This window comes from Mauremys reevesii, linkage group 18 (genome assembly GCF_016161935.1).
Source record: "Mauremys reevesii isolate NIE-2019 linkage group 18, ASM1616193v1, whole genome shotgun sequence".
In the NCBI taxonomy this organism is placed as follows: domain Eukaryota; kingdom Metazoa; phylum Chordata; order Testudines; family Geoemydidae; genus Mauremys; species Mauremys reevesii.
In genome coordinates this window covers 31581124-31605202 of record NC_052640.1, presented here as the reverse complement: position 1 = coordinate 31605202, position 24079 = coordinate 31581124, and the positions used below count along the sequence as shown (strand labels likewise).

Below are 24079 nucleotides of genomic sequence, written 5' to 3'. Positions count from 1 at the left end.
GAACAGTGGATGTTGCATCCAACAAAGTGGGTATTCGCCCATGAAAGCTCATGCTCCAAAATGTCTGTTAGTCTCTAAGGTGCCACAGGACTCTTTGCTGCTGTTATATAGCAGTCACTCAATACAGCCGTTCCTGTTCTCCCCACCCCTTTTCTCGTACTCATTTGCCAACTGCAATCTTAAATTGGTTAAAAGTCTTAACTCTTGAATCTTTTATTGAAACTCAACTCCCTGCTCTGTTTCCTCCTGCCTTGCAGCACAATGTGCTGTCAAAACCCAACCAGGATGTGGCAGGGGTGTGCAGTGAGCACTGGATGTTAAACCACAGGAGGGGGGTATGATCCAGGCTGTGATGGAGCTCTTGATTCCTAGCCCCCTAAAAAGGAAGAAAAGTCCCTCTTGTGTCTGTACAAAATGGGGCAGCTCCTATGTGGGAATGGAGCGCTCTCTCCTGCTGGAAGGTGGGAAAGCATACAGCCTTTTATATGGGTTCTCTCTTCATGAGATCCTCTGGATCCCTGAGAGGATCCATCAGTCCTTTTGTCCTTCCCATCTCCTCCTGGGCAATCTCCCTCACAGCAGCCATCCTGCTGCTCCAGGAGGTCTGGCTGATTCTCCTTGTGGAGCTGCCAATGCTCCTTCCTCCACCTGAGGAGATGCTGTTTGCAAGGCGTGGCGTCATAGAATCATAGAATATCAGGGTTGGAAGGGACCTCAGGAGGTATCTAGTCCAACCCCCTGCTCAAAGCAGGACCAGTCCCCAACTAAATCATCCCAGACAGGTCTTTGTCTAGCCTGACCTTAAAAACCTCTAAGGAAGCAGATTCCACCACCTCCCTAGGTAACCCATTCCAGTGTTTCACCACCCTCCTAGTGAAGTTTTTCCTAATATCCAACCTAAACCTCCCCCACTGCAACTTGAGACCATTATTCCTTGTTCTGTCATCTGCTACCACTGAGAATAGTCTAGATCCATCCTCTTTGGAACCCCCTTTCAGGTAGCTGAAAGCAGCTATCAAATCCCCCCTCATTCTTCTCTTCTGCAGACTAAACAATCCCAGTTCCCTCAGCCTCTCCTCATAAGTCATGTGCTCCAGCCCCCTAATCATTTTTGTTGCCCTCCACTGGACTCTTTTCAATTTTTCCACATCCTTCTTGTAGTGTGGGGCCCAAAACTGGACACAGTACTCCAAATGAGGCCTCACCAGTGCTGAGTAGAGGGGAATGATCACGTCCCTCGATCTGCAGGCAATGCCCCTACAGCCCAAAATGCCATTAGCCTTCTTGGCAACAAGGGCACACTGTTGACTCATATCCAGCTTCTTGTCCACTGTAACCCCTAGGTCCTTTTCTGCAGAAGTGCTGCCTAGCCATTCAGTCCCTAGTCTGTAGCAGTGAATGGGATTCTTCCATCCTAAGTGCAGGACTCTGTACTTGTCCTTGTTGAACCTCATCAGATTTCTTTTGGCCCAATCCTCTAATTTGTCTAGGTTCCTCTGTATCCTATCCCTACCCTCCAGCGTATCAACCACTCCTCCCAGTTTAGTGTCATCTGCAAACTTGCGTCCCCCACAAGCTGACCGCCCTGACTCCAGCAGGTGGCCCATCCCAGTTAGGGAGCAGGTGAGTGGCAGAGAAGCCCTGGGTTCCCACGTGGCACAGCCCTTTTGCAGCTCTTTCACTGTCACAGACAGTAGCCCTGCACTCAGAGGGAGCCTTGGGGATGAACAGTAAACAGCTTTATTTGTGTTCCTAGCTGAACATCTCCAGCAGGGGTTGCTCTCCTAGGGTTCTATTTCTGGTGATTCCTGGGGCTGTGAGCTGAGCGGGCCTGGACTCTGGCTGCGCTGCCTTTCCCTTTCAGTCTGGCGTAAGTGCTGATGGCCGAGGTCTCAACCGGAAGGGAGATGCAGGACACTGCCTTCCACATGGCCTCTGCAGAGGATGGCTTTGGCTGGCTGCTTGGCGGTCTCTGGAGTGCTGTGCTCTGGCTGCTGGCTTGGCCACTCGCAAGCCGGCGGGGCACTGTGCTGCTTGGAGGTCTGTGTGTGAGGGCAGGTTTGCTGTAGGAGAAGCAGGACAAGGCATTAGAGATGCAGCCCCTGAGGCAGGGAAAGTCACATAAGAATGGCTCTACTGGGTCAGACCAAAGGTCCATCTAGTCCAGGATCCTGTCTTCCAACAGTGGCCAGTGCCAGGTGCCCCAGAGGGAATGAACAGAGCAGGTAATCATCAAGTGATCCATCCCCTGTCACCCACTCCCAGCTGCTGGCAAACAGAGGCTAGGGACACCATTCCTGCCATGCAAAGTCTCCATGCAAACCAAGCCCTGCAGCTCTTCGCCGGGGAGGGGTGGGGGGGTGTTTAGAGCAGGCCTGCTCACCCTGTGGAAGCCTTGTGGGGGTCCGTCATGCCATCCTTGGAGCCAGTCCTGGAGGAGAAGTGAGCCCAGAGCTGGGTCTGCGGGATGAGCTGGGGAGAGGAGAATTCAGGGTTAGAAACTCCCTGGTCACTGCTTGATGCTGGGAGCTCCCCCTGCATCTGCAGGAAGCCATGGCTGGGATGCATCAGAAAGAACATTCCTCCGCATCGTGCACCTCGTTCACGGCGCTATCATGGCTGGTGTCTGTCAGGGACTGACTCAGAACTGGATGGGTGACATCTAGGCCCTAAAGGCCTCCAGTGCTTGTGGGTGCCTGTGTTATCTAGTATCAAGTGCTTTCCTTGCTCTGGTCCCAAGGAGCTCCAGGGTGTGGGGAAAGTCTCTCCTACCATCTCTCTGGCAAGAAACCACTCCATTCTGGGCTTAGCCTTCTCCCAGCTGGAGGCTGTGGCTTTGGATGCTCCTGTCTGATGACCAGAATGGGCTGGGCCATCGTGGAAAGGGCCTTGCACTGACAAGATGACTGAAACTTGGCCTTGTGTAGAGGGCCAGCCCAAGGCCCATGCTCCACTGGTCCAGAGACGTAGGGCTAATTCTGCTGGGTCACCCCTGCAGGGTGAGACCAGTGCAAGAGATGCTGTCTGGACACAAGATGGAAACTGGTCTCAAGAACAGACCTTTACTGTTATTCTTGTCTACACAAACCAAGTTTGCAACAAACCCAGTGTCAATCTCCCCTGCATTAGTCCACCGTGCACTGAACACCCCTGTGGACCCTGCTGCTGTGGACTAACTGTTCCACAGAGAGCTCTGATTCATCCTGTTTCCATGCAAGGGAGATCAAAATGAGCTATGGAGTTTGTGCGCAGCAGGCTAGGTGAGGTAGATTCACACCCTGACTTTCTGCGAACTTGGGCCTGGTCTAAACCTAAAAATTAGATAGACCTAGCTAACGCACTCAGGGCTGTGAAAAATTTTGGAGTCCACACAAAATTAGGCCAATACAGCTGGGTCAATGGAAAAATCCTTCCATCGACCTAGCTCCCACCTCTCGGAGAGGTGGCTTAAGTACATCGACAGAAAAGCTGTTGACGTAGGAAGCTTCTACGCTACAGTGGCACAGCTGCCATGGTGTAGCTGTAGCTGCTGAAGTATAGGCATGACCTTCATGTTCCTTTCAAAAAGCCCTGAGCCTGACTGCTGTGGCCCATGACAGCCTCCCCACTGCTGTAGTGCTGGGCTCACCTCCAGGAAGAGGCTCCAAAAGACCCAAGCTTCTCTTTCAGCTAGGACTTCATTCTTAGCAGCTGTGGGCATCTCCCAGCAGCAGTGCGCTAGGAGCAGGCTACCATTGCAGAGCTTGTCACCTCTTCAAACATGCTGCACCTACCTCCCTATTGCCTTGTTCCTTATCCAGTGCAAATGGGTGTGAAATGCTCCCCATCTGGTAGCATTTGGCACTGGTGAAAGTGACAGCGTAAGGTGCAAGCCAATGGTGAGTCAGGCCCACCGAGTCTCATGCCTTCAGCCTATTGCTTGCTCTTTTAACAAGGAGACTGTTAAACCAACCCTTCCTCGCAGTCTGCACAACACATGATGCAATTGTGGCCCAAGGGATGGCACAGGCTCGGAGAGCAGCAGAGAAGCAGAAGCACTTGCTAGAAAATATCTTACATTAATATTCTTCTGCCCTGGTAATAGAGCTAAGGAACCCTTAATCACTAGGCTTGACTAACATGCAACTCCATCATCTGTTTGCAGCAGCCTTTCCCGAGAGTAGGGCTCAGGTTTGAGTTGAAAAGTGGGAGGGCTTAGGTGAGAGGGGTGACTGTCCTATGTGCAATTACTGGGGGGCCTCAGTCTGGCCAAATCTGGCATTCATATTTATTTGTATTGGTGTAGCACTGTCCTGGTCTGTGCCGCCCCAACAAGGGGAGGGGATCTCTGCCCCAAGATTTACAAGCTAAGTAACGATGAGTGGAGAGGGCCAAGTGTACAGCAAGAAGGGCTGCTGTAGGGTGTGCCTGGGGGACACTAGCAAAGCTGGGCGGAGAGGCCAGGATGGGATGAGCTGGAGAAGACCATTAGCTTTCTCTACAGTTCTGGTAACAGCTCCTGTCTTACTGCTCCCTGCCCCGAGGGGTGAGATTAATTCCTCACTTTTGTGAGTTCCAAATGAGATCACAATTAAAGCTCAGACAGATGGACAAGCCCCCTATCAGTGCTTCTCTAAAGGCCTGGACAGATCCAGTAGCGTAGTTGGGGGGGAGCAGTGGGAGCGACCGCTCCCACTGAGCACATTCCCCCAAAGTGGTGCCTTTTTAATTTTTACACTCACTCGGGGGCACTTCCCAGCAGGGGCAGCATGTCTGGGTCTTCGGCGGTGGGTACTTCAGTGGCTCTGGGTCTTCGATGGCGGGTAATTCGGCAGCGGGTTCTTCAGTCTTCGGCAGCAAGACTTGGGGTTTTTTTGTTTTTTTTTTTCTTTTCTTGGCTGCTTCGTGGTGGGTGGTGCCTTTTTTTAATGTGTTCACTCCCCCTGCTGTTAGAACCTGGCTACGCCATTGGACAGATTTCCCCCCCCCTTCCCACCCCATGGGTTTTGGGTCAGGAGCTGTATGTGTCTTCACTGCACTCCAGACAGGGGTTTTCTTTGCTGTTTGTCACTGAAAATAGCCGTAGTGTCCACAGCTATCAGAGAACCACTACCCTGTGCATCTGGCCAGACATTTAGCTGGAAGGGTCTTCCCTTTCCAAAATCAGAGGGGAAAAGGAACTGGACTAAGCCTAGCAAAGAACAGACTGTACTGTCAGTCAGACATGGCCTGAGCTATTGCAGTGTATTGCAGCCCATGTCCCGTTCCCAGGCAGAGCAAGGCATGGGTTCAGCAGCACTCATTGTCTGCTTTTCTATGCAGCCTCTAAGAGCCTGCTCAGGGAAGAGAAAGGCTGCTCTCACCACAGCCTACAAACAGCTCCCTGGTCATGGGAACCCCAGGGCTGCCCTTAGGCTTTTGCTTCCACTGAGTGAATGACTCTATTGTAACTCCTAATTCTACTGGGCCTGCTGGCGCTCAGCCAGGGCAGGGAGGGCCGCTCAGCGCAGTGAGCGTGCCTAGAGCCTAGTCTGGCAGCATGTGCTGAGCAGAGCACAAGGGCTTACGTGTCACATGCTGATGGGTGCTGACCCACTTCAGCTCAGCTACTTGCTCTTTCACTTGCTCTGCCGGGGCCTGGGAAGAGGGGTCAGTCCTAGCACCCACTGCTCGTTTGCCAGCCTAGGGTTTTGTTTGTGAAATACAAGACTGATGCTAAACTGCCTCAGCACCAGGGAAGGCTCCCAGAGCCCCGCTGTGATCCCAGAGCCCAGGATCGGCCCCAGGGAAGGACCTCAGAGCCCCCCTGTGATCCCAGAGCCCAGGATCGGCCCCAGGATCGGCCCCAGAGCCCCCTGTGATCCCAGAGCCCAGGATCAGCCCCAGGGAAGGACCTCAGAGCTCCCCTGTGATCCCAGAGCCCAGGATCGGCCCCAGAGCCCCCTGTGATCCCAGAGCCCAGGATCGGCCCCAGGGAAGGATCCCAGAGCCTCTGTGATTCCAGAGCCCAGGATCGGCCCCAGAGCACCTTGTGATCCCAGAGCTTAGGATTGGCCCCAGGAAGGCCCCAGAGCCCTCTGTGATCCCAGAGCCCAGGATCAGCCCCAGGGAAGGACCTCAGAGCCCCCCTGTGATCCCAGAGCCCAGGATCGGCCCCAGAGCCCCCTGTGATCCCAGAGCCCAGGATCGGCCCCAGGGAAGGACCTCAGAGCCCCCCTGTGATCCCAGAGCCCAGGATCAGCCCCAGGGAAGGACCCCAGAGCCTCTGTGATTCCAGAGCCCAGGATCAGCCCCAGGGAAGGACCCCAGAGCCTCTGTGATTCCAGAGCCCAGGATCGGCCCCAGAGCCCCCTGTGATCCCAGGGCCTAGGATTGGCCCCAGGGAAGGACCTCAGAGCCCCGCTGTGATCCCAGGGCCTAGGATTGGCCCCAGGGAAGGACCTCAGAGCCTCTGTGATTCCAGAGCCCAGGATCAGCCCCAGGGAAGGACCCCAGAGCCCTCTGTGATCCCAGAGCCCAGGATCGGCCCCAGGGAAGGACCCCAGAGCCTCTGTGATTCCAGAGCCCAGGATCAGCCCCAGGGAAGGACCCCAGAGCCTCTGTGATTCCAGAGCCCAGGATTGGCCCCAGGAAGGACCCCAGAGCCCTCTGTGATCCCAGAGCCCAGGATCGGCCCCAGGAAGGACCCCAGAGCCCTCTGTGATCGCAAAGCCCAGGATTGGCTGCAGGCCCACATGAAGAATATTAATACAGTAATTGCTCTCTGGAACAGGCGCCATGCTCAGCGGAGAGCCTTGCTCACGCCCCGACCTAGGCCCATGCTGGGGAAGTGACAATAGAGCTTTCCAGACTTGGGTTATTCAGGAGACCTCAGTCCAAATGCAGTAGCTCTTTAGATCCAGTTTTCCAGCTGAGCCAGCTAGAGAGCAAGGAAGTCATGTGACTTCCACCCAAGGCCTCACAGCAGTTCTGGCACATTCCAACAGTCTGTACTCATTTCTATTTTAAATTAGAGCCCAGACTCGTACTGGTTCTGACCTACAACTGTGCTCGTTACTAGACTGCGTTGCCGCTAGGGGGAACGGAATGGGGCATATAAGCCTCACTGAGAAGTACAGGGAGGCAGAATCAAACCTTCAGCTGTAGAGAACAGAGGTAGTGGGACTAGTCCTGGCGCACAGGCTGTGTGAAAATGGTCCTGAGCTTCTAGCCCCCAAGAACAGTAGTCCCCCAGCCCCCATAGGGATCACGGGACGGATCACCTATTCCTCAGCCTCCAGGAGCCACAGGACACGTCTCCTATTCCCCAGCCCCAAACTGGATAGGTCGACTATTCCCCAGCCCCACCACCTCCAGGAGCCACAGGACACGTCTCCTATTCCCCAGCCCCAAACTGGATAGGTCGACTATTCCCCAGCCCCACCACCTCCAGGAGCCACAGGACAGGTCTTCTATTCCCCAGCCCTAAAGTCTACTGAGAGTGGTATGTGTCCTAAGTCCCCCAGTTGTACAGCCTCAATCCCTCATCCCCAAAGTCTCGAGAGACCATGGGATTGGCCTCCAACCCCTCTGCTCCAGAGTCCCAGGGGCCATGGGATGGGTCATGGACCCTCCATGTCCAGTAGGGATCCCACTGTTGCACTGACCCCTGATTCTGCCTGCACTGCCAACTGCCTATTGCTATTCAACAGCTGCCCCCCTTTGCACTGAGAGGTGCCCTCTCCACCTGTGGCTGGGGTCAGACTCACCCTTAACACTCCTTGCTGGGCCGCCTCTTTCATTTTGGCTAGTGCGGTCCTGAGCCGCGAGTTCTCTTCCTCCAGGACGCTGATGCGGATGTTGTTTGCCCGCAGCTGCTTTTCCATGTCATCAGTGATGTTCCCAGTACCTGCAATGAAACAGGATTCCCCTTCACAATGGGGCAAGGGGAGTGGGTGTGCACAAATCCTCTGGATACAGCAGGGCTGGCGCATGCATGCGTGCATGTCCGTCCCTAACTCCTCCTGAGAAGGACATCCCCCTTCGCCTCCCGGCACTGACAGCCCTGGAGCATGTGCAGGTAACCGCTAGTAATGCTGTAAAGCAGTGGCTCTCAAACTTTTGTACTGGTGACCCCTTTCACACAGCAAGCCTCTGAGTGCGACCCCCCTAATAAATTAAAAACACTTTTTTATATATTTAACAGTATTATAAATGCTGGAGGCAAAGCAGGGTTTGGGGTGGAGGCTGACAGCTCGCAACCCCCTGAGGGGTCCCGACCCCCAGTTTGAGAACCCCCGCTGTAAAGCACGAGCAGACTAGCTGGTCCAGTCCTCTCATGTAGTCTAGGGACAATAATTATGCCACAAAAGCAGCAGGCCAGTTAAAAACAAAAGGCACAGACATTGCAGGGCCAAAGCAGAAAGGATGCAGCAATGGTAGCGAGAAAGCTGTATTCTCGTTAACCAGCATGTGATCCCTCTGGTAACTAAAGTGACTGCTTGTGAGTGCAGGGTCTGTGCTGTGTGTAAGGCAGTGGGGAAATAGAGGAGAAGGGAGGAGTAGGAGACCAGCCTCCAACCAGTGACTTTCCCATGGGTACAAAGCTAGTAAGAGAAATCATATCCCGGGGCAGCTGGTCACAAGCTACATGTGACACAACCCTCCTGTGATGGCGTGTTCATCCCACACTGGTACTGAAGGGGTTATGGTGGTGAGGGAGGCCAATTAGCCATAGGCTGCACCTGCGAGGGAGCTAACTGACAATGATTCTAATTGAGAATCTACAAAAGTGAGGAGCTGAGGCCACCAGAGGTGGCAGGGAGATGAGCCTGCAGATGCATCCCTGATACAAGGGAGAGAGCAGGCGCCTGAAAAGGCAGCACAGGAAGCTGTCCAGGGAAGGAGCAGTAAAGTCCAAGAGAGCACAGACCTGGTCTGTGGCTTTGAGGGTCCCTGGACTGGAACCTGGTGCAGAGGGTGGGCCTGGTTCCCCTACCAGCTGCTGTGGGAGTGGTGCAGTGGAGATGGAGACTGCCTGAGACTTTGTGGGAAGAGACTGAGGAGGCCCCAAAGGGGAGGATGATGGTGACTTGGCTGAAGAGAGGCTACAGCTCCTGATGAGTGAGAGAGAGACTGTAGAGCAAGTGACCGAGGCAATGGAACGGACTATAGTGAGCTAATTCCCCAGCTGAACCATGAGGAGACACTGCTGAGCGGTGAGTAGCACATCCCATTACACCTCTGATCCTGCCATGCTTACTCTGAAGGACAGCAAGAATTGCAAGGGCCCTCATTCTTAGCTGAAGTTTGTCTCTGCCACTTTGCCAGGATTGTGTTGTCCTCATTAATCTCCCATTGCACCCACCAGCCACCCTCTAATCCAGGGGTTCTCCATTTTTTTCTTTCTGAGCTTTCCCCTCCCCACCCACCTCCAAACACGCTATAAAAACTCCATGGCCCACCTGTGCCGCCACAACAACTGGTTTTCTGCTTATAAAAGCCAGGACCAGAGGTAGGAGGTAGCAAGCAGGGCAACTGTCTAGGGCCCCACACAATAGGGGTCCCTGCGAAGCTAAGTTGCTCAGGGCCCTGGGCTTCAAGCCCATGCAGCAGGGCTTCAGCTTTCTGCCCTGGGCCCCAGTGAATCTAACATTGGCCCTGCTTGGCAGACTCCCTAAAACCTGTTTGAGGCCCCCGAAGGGGCCCTGGACCCCTGGTTGAGAACCACTGCTCTAACCCACAGCCCTCAGCCATGCCCAATACTCAGTCTGTCAGGGGCTTCTGTGCTTCACCTGACCTTCTGGGCATTAGTGCCAGCACTGGAGACCAGGCTGTGTTCCTGTACCACAGACCAGTCTCTGTTCCAAATGGCAGCCATCTTACCTCTGCAGGGTCCGGGTTTCCCCTGGAAGCATGCTGCTGACTTCCCCTTTTAGTGACGTGACGTCCCACCACAAAGTGGAACATGCTGAACAAGTGAACCGAGATGCATCTTCCCCCACCCCATTACATTCAAGCAGCTTCCACATGTCCTCAGACCAATCTCTTCCCTTAGCTGGAGGCTTTAGGGCAGACTCTCTGGCTGATATGGCCACTTAGTACCTGCACCAGCTGCATCCCCCGCCCACCCTCCAGCACTTGGGGCATGTGAGGCCAATGGGCCCTATTGGGTGATGGAGATGGGCTGGGAGGAAGAAGGGGGCATGGTAGAGTGGCGCTCCACTGGCATAAAGTCACTGACTACCTTACTCCTCAGCAGCTCTACCTTACACTGGGACTAGGCATGCAGGATGGTGGCGCTGATGCTCACTTCCTGAGGATGCTCCCTCCTGCTTCCCTGCAGCAGACTGAGCTTGGATACAGTGGAGAACTGAGCTCTTTGTTATAAAAGGACATGGGGTAGCAAGAGTAACTATGGAGGGCTGTGCCCAGTTACACTTCACTAAGCACCATGCAACCCGTCAACTGCAGAACACTGGGGCAGGTAGGCTGCTAGCAGAGAATCTTTCCAGGTGGAATTATCTTGTCCTGCTGTACTAACAATATGCCATCCTGATCTGTAGGGATGTTGTGTGACTAGAGGAACCTCTAGTCCAGATCCCACCAGACATCTCTCCTATGGACACATGGCCAGATCAGCTGTATCTGACTGTTAGCCAAAGGTGGGTTTAGGGGGATGTAGACAGAATACATAGCTGCAGTCTGTAACATAGCATAGAGTCACATGGTCACATCTCATAGTCACTTGTCTCGTGGGCGATGCCTCTGGACTGCAACTCTGATTTTTTTTCAGTGGGATAGTTTTCTGTTTAATTGAAAGTCTGATTTTTATATTTGTGTAATTCTAAAACAGCTGCTGGAAATCGCACACTCCCATGTGTGCACACATGTGAGCTGGGGGAATTCGCGCCCTCTAGGGCACTCAGTGGATGAGCACTACTAAGGTGGGGGCAGGGGGTAGAAGTCTGTTACCATCCATTCTGGTGTGGCTACCTCTTGCACAGGCGCTTAATGTCTGCTGCCCTCTGCCCCACCCCACGCCCTCTCTTACACTCAAACTGCGCCTCAGCAGGGATGTGGAGGTCTGGAAAGGACACCAGCAGCCTCTCCCTCTCCTTCATCTCCTGGAGCAGCTCATCCAGCTCGGAGATGTTCCTGAGTAGTTCAGACGTGGACTGCTCGAAGCTCAGCTTCTCCTGCTGCAGGTTCTCCATTAGTTGCTGCACTGGACAGGAAGAGTATGGTTAGGTTTCATCAAGCTCCTTCCCTGCTGTGGTCCCAGCTCAGAGTGATTCTGCCCAAGGGAGGGGGAGGGGTGCTGCAAAGTGGCTAAGAGAGAAGAGTTCATCATGCAGCTGTAACATTGCCTTCAGGGCTGAGTCTGATCTCTTTGTGCAGTGAGCGGCACACCAATGTGATGAGCCAGCGGGTCTCAGTGTGATGTGGGAGAACCAGCACCAGACAGAAACGTGGCACTTGTCCTGGAATGCCCACAACCTTCAGTACCTAATAGGCCTCTGCTGAGAAGGCCAGTCCCTGAGGCCCCTGCTTCCCCCTGCTCCTAGCTTGGAACAAATTCCCATCAGTCAGAGGGAGAAGGACTGAGTAAAATGGAGTAGCGTTCTCAGGAGTGACCCATGGACAGATGGCCTGGCTGGAGCCAGTGCAAGAGGAAGCCCTCTCAGTGCTCTTCACTGTTCTCTCAACCCTCCATCCTTGTGCAGTGTAGCCTGTTCACCCACCCCTGCTCCAAGCACACTGGCACTCCACGGTGTACTCAAGTGGGGGGGCGTTCATTCTGAGCCCCTTAATGGCCCCCTCCCGCACTGGAGCTCAGCAGTGCAGCTCTAGCCCTCCTTTCACTGCCTCTCAGGGGAGCCCCTACTGCTGAAGGAACTCCTTGCTGCCCTGGGGACATTCACACTGACCTGCTGGGCTTCCAGCTGGCCCTGAACATGCTGCTTCTCGGCCTGTGTCTCCTTCAGCTGGTGCTCCAGCTTAGCCTTGTCATCCTCAGCTTCGCCTAGGCTGGCCCTCAGCTCCTCGCACTCCTGATCCAGGCAGTCCAGCTGTTGCAACAGGGCCCTCTGCTTGGCCTGGAGCGACTTCACAGAAAGAGGAAGGCAGATGATATGTACAGATGTCACCCAAGTAGCTTTAAAGCAGGAAGCATAATAATAAAGAGGGGGGGGAGGTAGGAGACCAAACTGGGAGGGGCGGGCCAGTGTGTGTGATGGTGGGAGGTGAGAGGAGCCTAAGTGGGTGTTCAGCTTGACCTACATCACCAAGGAAGTGTGTGACCCACTAGTATGCTGCAGCCTGTGACATAAGCGCCAACTCCATGGGTGCTCCGGGACTGGAGCACCCACAGGGAAATATTACTGGGTGCTCCGCACCCACTGGCAGCCAAGCTACCCACTCCTAGCCCTAGTCTCCTTCTCTCTCCCCCTCCTCCCCGCCGCCTAACAGCTGTTTGGCAGTGCTTAGGAGTTAGGACTTTCTGGGAGGAGCAGGGACATGGTGTGCTCAGGGGAGGAGGCAAAGAGGGATGGGGACTTGGGGGAAGGGAATGGAATGGGGGTGGAAAGGGGGTGGGGTGGGAAAAACCAGGGTGGGTGGGGACTTTGTGAAAGGGGTGAAATGGGGATGGGGCGAGGGTGGTGTAGGGGTGAGGACGGGGGGGTGGAGCATCCACCAGGCAGAGCAGATGTCGGTGCCTATGGCCTGTGATATATTTAGGTAGCAGCAGAGGGCACCAGAGAGTTTCCTCTGCCTGCAGCACCAAATGGGCACCAGTGGGCAGTTGCCAACTTTCACATGGTAAATAAGCACCCCAAATTGTACAATAAGCCAGAAATCAAGCTAATCCCATTTCAAAAAAATCCAATCCCTAAGAACCCCAACACTCTGTGACTAGATTTTCCCGCCCCCCCTGTGCAGTCTGGGACTGTGGTGGGCCCGCTGTGCACCCCTGACTTTCTCCCTCCCCCTTGCCCCTGCTTGCCGGGAGCCAATAAAAAAAAAAAGAGAAGCAACAAGCTACAAGCCAAAAACTAGCCAACAAGCAACTGACAAGCCAATTAAGCCAAAAACAAGCCCAATTTCTGCAGTTATTTTGCGGGTTTGGCACGTCTGCCAGTGGGCCTGGTTCTAGGGGAGATCAGGCTTCTCCAGCTTTCATCAAAAGCATGGAGCGCTCCCTGGAATGCTGGAACTGATGAGTGGCCATTTTCAAAAGTGAGTGTGTTACTGACCGCAAAATGCCCCTGCGCTGAGGGTATAAAATAGGCACAGAGGGGATACTGATGAAGATAAGTTGCAACCATCCATCCGACAGGCTGCTCTCAGAAGGCAGCTCCCCTGCAGGTAAGGGTGACGGTGCACAAGTAAGATGGCAACATTGCTCAGGTGCACAGCTCCTCCTGTCCGATACTCACCTCTTGATCAAAGGGATAGCACAAGGTATTGCCAAGGAAGTACAAGCAAAGCAACACAGGGCGCGGAGGGGAGCAGGAACACTGAGCTGAGCCCTCAGCTTCCCACAGAGACCCTGTTTACAATCCTGGCATAAGTCTTAAATGAAAACAAGCCTGGGCAGCAGCAGAAGGAACAGAACAGAAGGGACGGGATGACAGGAGAGGTATGGCTAGAGCAGCATGGACCAGGACCAGCCAGAGACTGCCTAGTGGAGAGTAGAAGGGAGTTAGATTCGGGTAAGGTAGGGAGCCATGCCATGGCCGCACCTCCTCATGCCTGAGCATGCTTTCCACTTTGGCCTTCTCCTTGTCCAGCTGGGTGGTGGCCCCACTGAGCGCGTGACTTGTGTTCTCCAACTGGCTGGTTAGCAGCTGCACTTGGTCTTCCAGCTTCATCATCTGGCTCTTGTGGTCCATCTTAGTCCTCATCTCCTCCAACAGGGTGTTTTTCGTCAGCTCTGTGAATACACAACATCCTGTAACCAAAGCTGTGGATGGCAGAGAACAGTCAACCAAGAGCCCTGGGAGGAATTTTGGGAGTCAGCCTGGAGTCCACCTGTGGCTCCCACTGCAGCACAGCTTCTCCCCACCCCTGTAAGGAATAACCTAGCCCCAAGGCTTCTCTTCCTAGGGATTTCAAGTTTGCTCTTCCCTGTGCTGAAGTGGCTGAGATTCTGAGAGGCTCATGGGATCTGGCCCCAGCCCCCAGGATTCTCCCTAGTGTGTTACCTGGGCAGTGGAGGTTAGAAGGCACTCAGATACTACAACAATGGAGGTCATTTAAATAAATTGGTGCTAATTCTCCTCTCACTTACACTAGTGCTAATTGGGAGTGACTCCACTAAAGTCAACAGAACACTGGTGTAAAAACAGCGTAAGAGGAGAATAAAGTCTATGGATGAGATCAGTTGGATGGATGAGCCCATGAGAATTCTTACCCAGCTCCCGTATGGTAGCTTGCTGTGAGAGCAGCTCTTCTTTCAAGGTGGAAATTCTCTCCTCCAGCACAACAGCTCCTAAAGCAACCAGAACAAATGACTTAGCAAGGACCTCCCAGGTCCTTTACACCACTTATCTACAAATAACAATTACACAATGGCATTTCTCATCAAATGAGTGCATCATTCTATGCTTCACAAAAGGGAGGAGCCAGCAAAAATGACATCGCTGATCATCTTGATTATTTACTGAACTTCTGGTCTTAAGACACCTGGCCTTTCAGCCAGAGGGATATGGGAAATAGCACCTTTATGTGTTTAAAAAAATCTTGAAAAAAGCTGTGAAACAGTTTTTCTGGAAACAGATGTGATACATACAGAACACAGGATGGGATGGGGCGAAGGTTTTATTGACACTCATTAGAGACAAGCTACATAACGCACCACTCATCACCAATGCCAGAATCCCAATAAACACTTCATATCATCACACCAAGTGTGTGCGAGGGGGAAAGAGAGCAAGAGAGAGATGTCACCCACTGGCACAGCTGCATCAACAGACTCAGGTCACCGGTGTTCTCACTGTTTAGGTTGGTGAGGATCAGGTAGATGATCAAGCATATTGTGAAGATACCATATTGACCCCTAGGGAGGATGTCTCCCTCCCTTTGAATGGCCACTTTATGGGCTAGTGAGTTAGATACATTACAACAAGGCCTGTTGTACTGTTCTGAAAAGCCCCCGCCTGCCCCATCAGCTCATATGTAGAGCATTTGCGGCTTGCTAGGCACAGCCAGCAAGCACTGATGACAAGAGGATGGAGAGCAGCAGGGAATAAAAGGAGCCCAGCAGGTGAGAGTGAGTAGGAAACAGCCACCCCTCCAGAAGCAGAAGTGAAGTAGGGAATCTGCAATACCTGGCCTCTTGGCCACCAAAAATACAGAGAAGGAAGAGATTTATGAACAGAAGAGTTAATTTAAAAGGAACAATCAACTGTCAAGGGGTGAAATCCTAATCCCATTGAAGTCAATGGCAAAACTCCCACTGACTTCCATGGGACTAGGATTTCACCAAGGACTCTGGTTGTGTCTAATGAAAACACCTGTTGACTAGGGACAAGCTGGGACTGACACTGCACCTGTCCGGAGATCTTCCTTGTCCTTCTCCAGTTTGGCTGTGATCTGCAAATTCTCTTTGATCTTTTCCTCCAGGTACTGCTCAGCCTCCTTCCTCTGCTGTTCCTGGGTCTCATTCTCTTTCTGAAGAAGCTTGTCGAAGTCCTCAACCTGCTTCCTCAGTTCATCCCTCTGTTTCTCAGATTCTTCCAGCTCTGCCTTCAAAGGATTTATCAGCTGCATCAGCACCCCAAGATGTTTGTTGATACGGGAGAGGTCTTTGCTCTGTTCTGATGCCCAGAAACTCATGTCCATAGCGGTGAGTGGCTTGTTGCCTAGGGTCTCCTCAACCATCTCTTGGAATTTGCCCAGGGATGAGGGGATGTTCTGGCTGTGGCAGATGCTGATGATGGCTTTACCGACCTCTCTGAGGCTGGCCTGACCACTTGCACATGCATCACAGGGCACCAGAGATGACTCAATTGTCTGAGAATGGACACTACAAACATTCTTGGTTACACCATATGCAGACCGTGGCTGTGAGATGTCTGAGAAATCACAGTCTGGCCCATGGATGGTTTGTGGTAGACATAAGATGGCTGACTGGGCACTGGCTAATGATGCACCTGATTCTGAAATCACGTGTGAGCAGCTTTTCAAATGCTCATTCTCAGCTTTCACATCTTGCAGGGTAGATTTCAGTGCAGAGCTGTCCCTCCTGTTAGATTTCTTCTATTTGAGAGAAAACATAGGAGAATGAAGACATTTGCTATCACGTTTAAACAAATTATTCCCAACTATCTTCACAGAACAGATGCTCCAAAATTGGTCTAGAAAGCCTGTAAAATGGTGCTCATTATAAAAAATGGAACACAGGAAACGGGAAACAAATAATTCCTCTAACTCAATAACTTTGCTTCACTGCTGGTGACAGAACCAAAAGTACAACACCGATAAAGCCTGACTGAATCCTGGCACATCCTCACCGGAGGGAATGTCAGCGATCAGGTTTGGTAGCTTCACTTTTCCTACATTTTTCTGAGACTGAATAGGTTCAAAGAGGGGATTCCCTTGGGAGGTGGTCTGGCAAATATTGGGACTATTTATCCTGGGAAAGAGAACTATTCCAGGGAACATGACCGAGGAACAGTGTTAAGGTTGCAAAGGGGACAATGATTAGTGCCCCGTAATAGGAGAATTAAGGGTCACTTGAAAAAAGTAAGATAAATTTCAAACAAAAGGCATTACTTGATCACACTGCATGTAGGCAGCCAGCAGATCTCCCTGCTGCAGCAGGCCAGAGAGCTAAATACAGTAGCTGGATTTTAAAAGGGGCTGGCTAATATTTACAGCCATTGATATCATTTTAGCTAGTTCTGAGAATTAGATGAGGTTAATCAAAGCTCATGCTTCAAAGTGTAATCTGATCACTGAAGGTTCAACCATGATCTGATTTAGTATAGCAAATTCTATGAGACATAGATCCCAGCATCGCTATGGCACATCCTACCTCAGTCACTAGCTGCTGCTGGAGCGCTCCCAGTTTCAGTGTGCTGTTCCAGTACTTCCTCACAGCCAGCCCAATGGACATGCAGGGTCCCACTGCCTGGGAGGGGGGCACAGCTTGTTCGCTGATGAAATTCTCCATGTAGCCTGTGAAGCTCTGAAGCAGCAACAGCAGCCTTTTTTGACAGAAACAAACCGCGGCTTAGAGCTGCATGAAATTTCTCTCTGGGGGCGGGCTTTTTGCTGTAGGTCACTACTACCCTGCAAGTTGAGGAAGGAGGTGGCCCAGGGTTAGCATTTGGCACACAAAATACCCCGAGGGGAACCCCAGCTTCCTAGGCTGTTTAGGGGTGGAAACAAGGCAGGGGGACCCTCTCTACCCCAAAGGGCTGGATAGTGGTGCACAAGTGGGTCACCACTTGTGCAACTCTTCAGTTCTGGATCACTCTATGGAGCAACATTCCTCCAAGTTCAAGGCCTGACTATCCTTTCCCAGTGGCACAGGTTCAGAGCCATGCCCTCTGCTTGTAGATGGGGTATGTGGCCCAGTGATTAGGCCTTCCAGCTGGTGGGTGAATTCATGGAGATCCTAAATGAGCCTTGTCATAAACATACAGCTAAGGGGAGCATAAAATCCCTCCTTTCCCTGTTAAGGGTTAAGAAGCTCAAATAACCTGGTTGGCACCTGACCAAAAGGACCAATAGGGGAGAAGATACTTTCAAATCTGTAGGGGAAGGTTTTTGTTTTGTGATCCTTTGTGTTCTTTCCAGGTCAGCGAGGAACCAGGGCAGGGAAAATACATCTCCCTAAGCCATATCTGAACTAAGCATCTAATATTACAGAAATAGTAAGTAATAGTAAGGAAATGCATTAGATTATCTTTTGTTTTAGCTTGTGAATTTTCCCTGTGCTAAGAGGGAGGTTTATCGCTGTTTTTGTAACTTTAAAGTTTTGCCTAGATGGGAAATTATCTGTGTTTTGAATCTGATTACCCTGTAAACTACCTTCCATCCTGATTTTACAGAGGTGCTTCTTTTACTTTTCTTTATAGTAAAGAAAAGTAAAAGCTTTCACAAAGGTAAAGCCCCAAAGCTCCCACACAGGCCAACCCCTCGGGCCCAGCCTTGAGAAGCTGCACTGAGAGTTACTTTTTTAAAATTAAGCACCATTTTACTTCAAGCCGATGGTAAAAGCACATTCACTTCCCAAATGCCTAGTGATTGAGTCATGATTAAAAATATAAAACTGACATCTGTATTGATAACTATACATGCCAGAAGTCAATGCGGGCTACTGGATGAGGTACTCAAGAAATGCAGTTCTAGTCCCCGCTCTGCCATTCACCAGCTGGGTGGCCTTGAGCAACTGAGTTCACTTGTACCTCAGTTTCCCAATTCGCAAAGCGAGGATAACAACATTCATCTACTTAGTGTAGATGAGAGGCTGTGAGGATTAATTAGTTCATGGCTGTAAAACATTTTGAACAAATTAAGTGTTCTAGAAATACCAAGTATTAATGTAACTGTCAAATCTCTACTCACAAACCCTCTGTACATTGCACACAAAATCTATGTTAAAAGAACACTGTCAAGGTTGCAAAGTCAAGCACCCAAAAGTTAGGAAATGCCAAAATGAAGGTTGTCTGAATATTCTTAATTTGGCCCCCTTGTGCCAATGCACAGTCCTTAATTACACAATCTCCTGCCATTTTTTCCATAGAACCTCTGCCTCATTCAGTGCACATGATGGACAGTACTCACTGGATCAGCTGTTACTCAATATTTTGTTTTATCCTTGTTGTTCAATGTGTCGCCCCAGGCCTTGTTCACTGCACATCATGCAAACCCTGCTCTGAAGACTGAATTATTAATTTTCTCATAGACTTTTCTATGATGCTCAGCACGACAGTAGCTGTTGTGCAAACATTCACTTTTCTTCACAAGACTCCTGCAGAGCTGAGACACAGGGCAAAAGTATCCACTAGTTTTAAGTGCCCAACTTTAGACACCTGGTACATGATTTTTTCAACATACTTACTTATATAGCACAGCTCCCATTGACGTCAGTTGCAACAGGGAGTGCTCAGCACTAATGCAAATTAAGCCCCAGGCTCTCATGTTGAGCACCCTGAAAATAAGGAGCATGCTTACGGACCACCTGTGAAAACTTTGGTTTAAGTGACTTGCCCAACACTCATAGGAACTCTGTGGGAGAGGCAGGGATAGAATCGAATTCTCCAGGGTAGCATTCAACTCGCTGAACCATGAGGCCCTCCTTTCTCTTCCCACAATCCTCTGTCTCACTCACTAAACACCTTCCAACTTCTTCCACAAATGAGACAACAGGCTCCTTCATTATACAGTCCTGATTCATCCCCAGAGCAGGTCCATTCTGTCCACTGAATGAGGCATGCACAGTGCAGTCACACTTGGGATCTGTGAGGGAATGGAGCATGCTCAGTCACTGTGTAGATATGACCCGTGCACAGTCTGGTCAGCACCAAAACCAGTGATGAGCTGGAGCACACTCAGTGAGAATGGAATCTTCAGAGATTTTAGTTAAACTCTAAAAAGTCTCTACTGAGCATGTGCAAACTGAGATTTTTCAAGGATTTATAACAGCCAAATTTGGGTAGATTTTCATATGAAGAGCAAAAGACACCTCTCTGACACAGGCCAAATTTCAAGTCCCTACTCCAAAGTATGGGGATGTTAGAATTTCTCAAAGGTCAACAATTGTTTTTGCCAAAACAACACATTTTTCCCTATTCTTGGAAACGGCTGAACCATTTTGGCTGAAACTTTCCCAAAAGATTTAGCCTGTGGCAGACATCCAGCACAGGAAATTTCAGCACAAACCATTAACTTTTGGCAAATTTATAACTAACTAAAAACTGGCTCTTATAATGGGAAATGTCAGGCAACCTTAAAATATGTTGCTACCAACCCCACCACATAAGAGAATTTCAGGGAAATACTGCTAGATAGCTAAAAGCCATTCAAGTTCTTTGAAAAAAAACAGGAGTACTTGTGGCACCTTAGAGACTAACAAATTTATTTCAGCATGAGCTTTCGTGAGCTAAAGCTCACTTCTTCGGATGCAGTATATTCAAGTTCTTTGAATATACTGCACATGCAGATCTATGCTCATGGTGCCAGGGGCAGGTATCCTATCAGTAGGGACCTGCAGAGATATTTCTCAAAGAAGAAATACAGCTGCTTAGCCATTGATAAATGGCTGCATACAGAAACATCTTCCGTGCTTTCCAGATGCATGTGATTCTAAAGACCTGAACGCAGATATATGGTCTGTATGAATGTATTGTTTTCCCAACAGGCATTTCTGAAAGGAGTTGGGGATGTCCACTGATCAACCTTTTAACTGATCTGAGGTATTCATCCTCTCACCTGTCAATCACCAGTTCAAGAAGCATTACATGGGAATGCTGGGTAAATTCAGGGTCATTCTCCACATAGTCATAATGCTCCAGCAAAGCCACCAGATCCAGATCACAGGACACTTTATTGGGAAACTTCCAGGACGGATAACGCACTGCCCCAGTCCGGGAGAAGACATCAATGATGGCTCCTTGTAGATCGGTGATGTCCTTCCTCAAGCTCTCCATGCAGTTTGGATTGCCCAGCAGGTATGCCATTCTGTCAGCTGACTTTAGGCCACCAATAGGAAAAGGCCCCTCATTGGCAGGATGGATGGATAGATCTGCAGCAGACAACAACACTGAACATCAAACTAACTAGCAGATCCCCTAGGGAAAAAAAATCAAGGCAGGTCAGACTCATTACTGTACATCTCAGCTCTTCATGACTGTGGGATAAAGTGCTGTCACTTCTGCTAGGGCTTAAAAGTTATGGCCCAGTGTACAGCATTGTAACAAGTCCTAAGACTTCACAGCTGTTGTTATACTGCATGTTATGCCACTGGAACTTCACAACAATGAGACTAAAACTCATCTCCTCTTGTTCCAAATCACAGAATCCCCGTTGTTAGTTGTATAGAGCCTATGATACTAGTCCCATAGAGTTTAAGGACAGAAGGGACCATTAAACCTAGTCTGACCTCTTGAAACTCAGAACTATTAAAGTTCACCCAGTTACCCCTCTATTGAGCCCAAAGACTCTAGGTGGGAAAAAAAAAACAGGAGTACTTGTGGCACCTTAAAGACTAACAAATTTATTTTAGCATGAGCTTTCGTGAGCTAAAGCTCACTTCTTCGGATGCATAGAATGGAACACACAGACAGGAGATATTTATACATACAGAGAACATGAAAAGGTGGAAGTATGCATACCAACAGGCAGAGTCTAATCAATTGAGATGAGCTATCGTTAGCAGGAGGAAAAAAAACTTTTTGAAGTGATAATTAAGATGGCCCATAGAAGGTGTGAGGAGAACTTAACATAGGGAAATAGATTCAATTGGTGTAATGACCCAACCATTCCCAGTCTTTGTTTAGACCACAGTTAATAGTATCTAGTTTGCATATTAATTCAAGTTCAGCAGTCTCTCTTTGGAGTCTATTTTTGAAGTTTTTTTGTTGCAAAATTGCCACCTTCAAGTCTGTCACTGAGTGGTTAGAGAGGTTGAAGTGTTCTCCCACTGGTTTTTGAGAGGCAGAGAACAGGAGAGATCAAGGTGCCAGGCATCACACATAGGGGAGCAGTTCTGATTCCATCCAGTAGACAGCAGTGGCAGCATACACGTCAGAGACAAGTATTACACTTCAGACGTGTATACAGTAAGGTGTGTGTGTGTGTTATACACGAAACAACTAGCACTGACAGAGCCTTTTCCATCCTTTCCACTTTGCCTGCCTCTAGGCATTTCCAACCAAGGATCTCAAGGTGCTCTAAAGACGTGACTGCCTTAAACCCAGCCCCCCGCGAGATACCGGAGGACGGTATTACACCCACTGCACACGGGGAGCCGACCGGATACCGAGCCAGCCACACAGCCAGAGCGAGAAAGGGCTGCTCGGAGGGCCCCGCTCGCTAGAGGTGCTGTGCAGCCCGGGTAACGCTCACAAGACACGCCAAGACCCTTGGCTACGCGACGCGAGACCAGGGCAAACACCCGATGCCCCGAGCCTGGCAGAGGGCTTGGATGGGGACCCCATGGATACGGGGCCCCGGGACGGCCCGGGGAGGGGGTACCCACCTGCCGAGAGGCCGCCGCCCCCGGCTTGGAGCGGACCCGCAGCCTCGGTGCCTCCGTTACCGCCTGCCCTGCGCTACCCGTTACCATGGCAACCGCACAGGCCCGGCCCTCCTCTTTGTGAAATGACCCATCCACCCAATAGAATGTTAGGAGCGCTTCCTGCCCCTCCCCCCACAACAAAACGTCACGCGAGTACCCCCCCCCCGTTCCCTCAGTGGAACATTCCGAGTTTGCCGCCCTCGCTCCGTCTGAAATACAGTAACACTGACGTGCTGGGACAATCCCTATTCCCCTCCCAGGGACACGAGCCCGATCAGTTGTGCGCGCATCCTTTACGACTGTACCAACCCCGGCTGGTATCGCTGGACTGCGGGCACCCCCTGTCCGTCCCCAGAATAGAACATTCCAACTGGGCCACGCGCGCAGCCTCCACGACCCGCTTCCTCGCCTGGCCTGTATTTTCGACGTAGGCGAGCCCGACGTGCTGCGCGCGCAGCGGGGGGGGGGAGAGAAAGAGAGTAGCCGCCATTTTGTGCGCGGCGGTGGCCGTCCCTCTGTGCTGTTCGGTCCTTGCCGCCCCGGGACAAGCAGAGACTCCAGCGGGCCGCTGAGGAGGCACCATGCCGGCCGGGCCGGTCCAGGCGTTGCCGCCCGCGCAGCCAGCGCCCCAAGAAGGCAAACAGGTACTGGGCTGTCCGGAGGCGGGTATGGCGGGCCGGGGCCTGGCGAGGAGGGAAGCCCCGCGCACCACAGCCGGCCCGGGTCCCGAGCAGGCAGCTCCCAACATGCAAAGCGGCGCGGTGCATGCTGGGAGAGGTAGTTTCCTTGGCACTAGGGGTCTGTGATCCGAGTAGGCTGTCAAGCTAAGCAGGGCCTGGCCCCTCTTCCTCTGCCAGGGAAACCCCCACGCAGGCCCCGGTCAGCGCCAGCTCACAGACTTTAAGGTCAGAAGGAGTCTGATCTCCTGCACATTGCAGGCTGCAGCACCTTGCCCACTCACTCCTGTAATAGACCCTTCACCTCTGGCTGAGTTATTGAAGGCCTCAGATTATGGTTTAAAGACTTCAAGTTACAGAGAATTCACCATTTACACTAGTTTAAACCTGCAAGAGATCTGTGGCCCATGCTGCAGAGGGAGGTGAGAGAACCCTCAGGATCACTGCCAATCTGACCTGGGGGAAAATTCCTTCACAACCCCAAATATGGCAATCAGACCAGTGATCCCTGAGCTTTTGATGGTTGTCCCCCCCCTCCCCGCAGGGATGGCGTAAGGGGGCTGCAGCTGGGGGTGGATCTTGGACCAAAGCCATAGCCAAAGACCAAGGCAGGAGCAGTGCCACAACTGGAATGCAGTGGAGGCCGGGTGCAACTCTGCTCCCAGCCTCAACCCTAGCTGGGGGCGGGAAGGGGCTGGGTGGCAGTCCCTTCCTTCCCCCATGGGAGCTCGGCTCCTGCCACACACCCCTCAAATGTTCCCCTGTGCCCCACCGGGGAAGCACCCCACTCATTTGGGACCTCTTAGAGACCCTGAGCATGTGGGCAAGACCCACCAGCCAGACACCTGGAAAAGAATTCTCTTTAGTAGTCAGAGCCCTCCCCGTCTAGTGTCCCATTTGCAGCTAATTTACTGTCAGCAGTTGCAGATTGGCTATATGCCATTGTAGGCAGTCTCATCATACCATCAACTCAGTAAATTTATTAGGTCAGACTTGAAGCAATTAAGTTTTTTGTTCCAGTGCTCTGCTAGGGGGCTCTGTGCTGAGGTGTGTTGCAGGGAGTGTTGGAAGACTCTGTGTGTGAGGGGAGGGGGGGATGCTAATTTCTCTGTCAACAAAGAGACCTGGGGGTGCTGTGCTCCTGGGACAGGGCATGAATAAAACTCAAGCTCTGCCTCACTTGTGGGTATTA

At 51.5% G+C, this 24079-nt stretch overlaps 2 protein-coding genes and 1 long non-coding RNA gene across 5 annotated transcripts in view; 2 read left to right on the top strand and 1 right to left on the bottom strand.

Annotated features, from left to right (window-relative positions):
- Positions 1 to 1722: 1722 nt before the first annotated feature.
- CCDC157 (coiled-coil domain containing 157) lies at positions 1723 to 22820 on the bottom strand. Of its 3 annotated transcripts, XM_039505167.1 has the most exons (10): positions 20404 to 20688; positions 17000 to 17171; positions 15513 to 16221; positions 14375 to 14452; positions 13704 to 13894; positions 11889 to 12065; positions 11012 to 11180; positions 7728 to 7867; positions 2384 to 2472; positions 1723 to 2063 (listed from the first exon to the last, which is right to left on the bottom strand). In XM_039505167.1, exons 1-10 carry the CDS (start codon positions 20649 to 20651, stop codon positions 1793 to 1795), a joined length of 2244 nt encoding a protein of 747 aa, XP_039361101.1. In that variant the 5' UTR covers positions 20652 to 20688; the 3' UTR covers positions 1723 to 1792. The 3 variants fall into 3 exon arrangements, with proteins under 3 accessions (XP_039361101.1, XP_039361102.1, XP_039361103.1); XM_039505168.1 differs by lacking the exon at positions 2384 to 2472 and having other exon boundaries at positions 1755 to 2063; XM_039505169.1 differs by lacking the exons at positions 1723 to 2063; positions 2384 to 2472; positions 7728 to 7867; ... (4 more) ...; positions 15513 to 16221; positions 17000 to 17171 and adding an exon at positions 22520 to 22820 and having other exon boundaries at positions 20400 to 20716.
- LOC120386180 lies at positions 16315 to 20452 on the top strand. The gene is made up of 3 exons (XR_005589569.1): positions 16315 to 16497; positions 17767 to 17843; positions 20333 to 20452. It is a non-coding gene; the product is annotated as an uncharacterized LOC120386180 (long non-coding RNA).
- SF3A1 (splicing factor 3a subunit 1) overlaps positions 22716 to 24079 on the top strand; it is a 30587-nt gene continuing 29223 nt past the window's right edge. Inside the window, exon 1 of the mRNA XM_039505171.1 lies at positions 22716 to 22854. Within this exon, the coding sequence (XP_039361105.1) occupies positions 22792 to 22854 (63 nt within the window). The 5' untranslated portion in view covers positions 22716 to 22791. The remainder of the gene's footprint in view (positions 22855 to 24079) is intronic.

Coding starts and splice junctions, on each gene's coding strand:
- CCDC157 (XM_039505167.1), bottom strand. CDS start 20,651: ATGGCATACCTGCTGGGCAATCCAAACTGCATGGAGAGCTTGAGGAAG. Junction 16,222..16,999: donor AGCAGCAGCTAGTGACTGAG/GTAGGATGTGCC, acceptor TCTCTCAAATAG/AAGAAATCTAACAGGAGGGA. Junction 13,895..14,374: donor AGCTACCATACGGGAGCTGG/GTAAGAATTCTC, acceptor GTGTATTCACAG/AGCTGACGAAAAACACCCTG.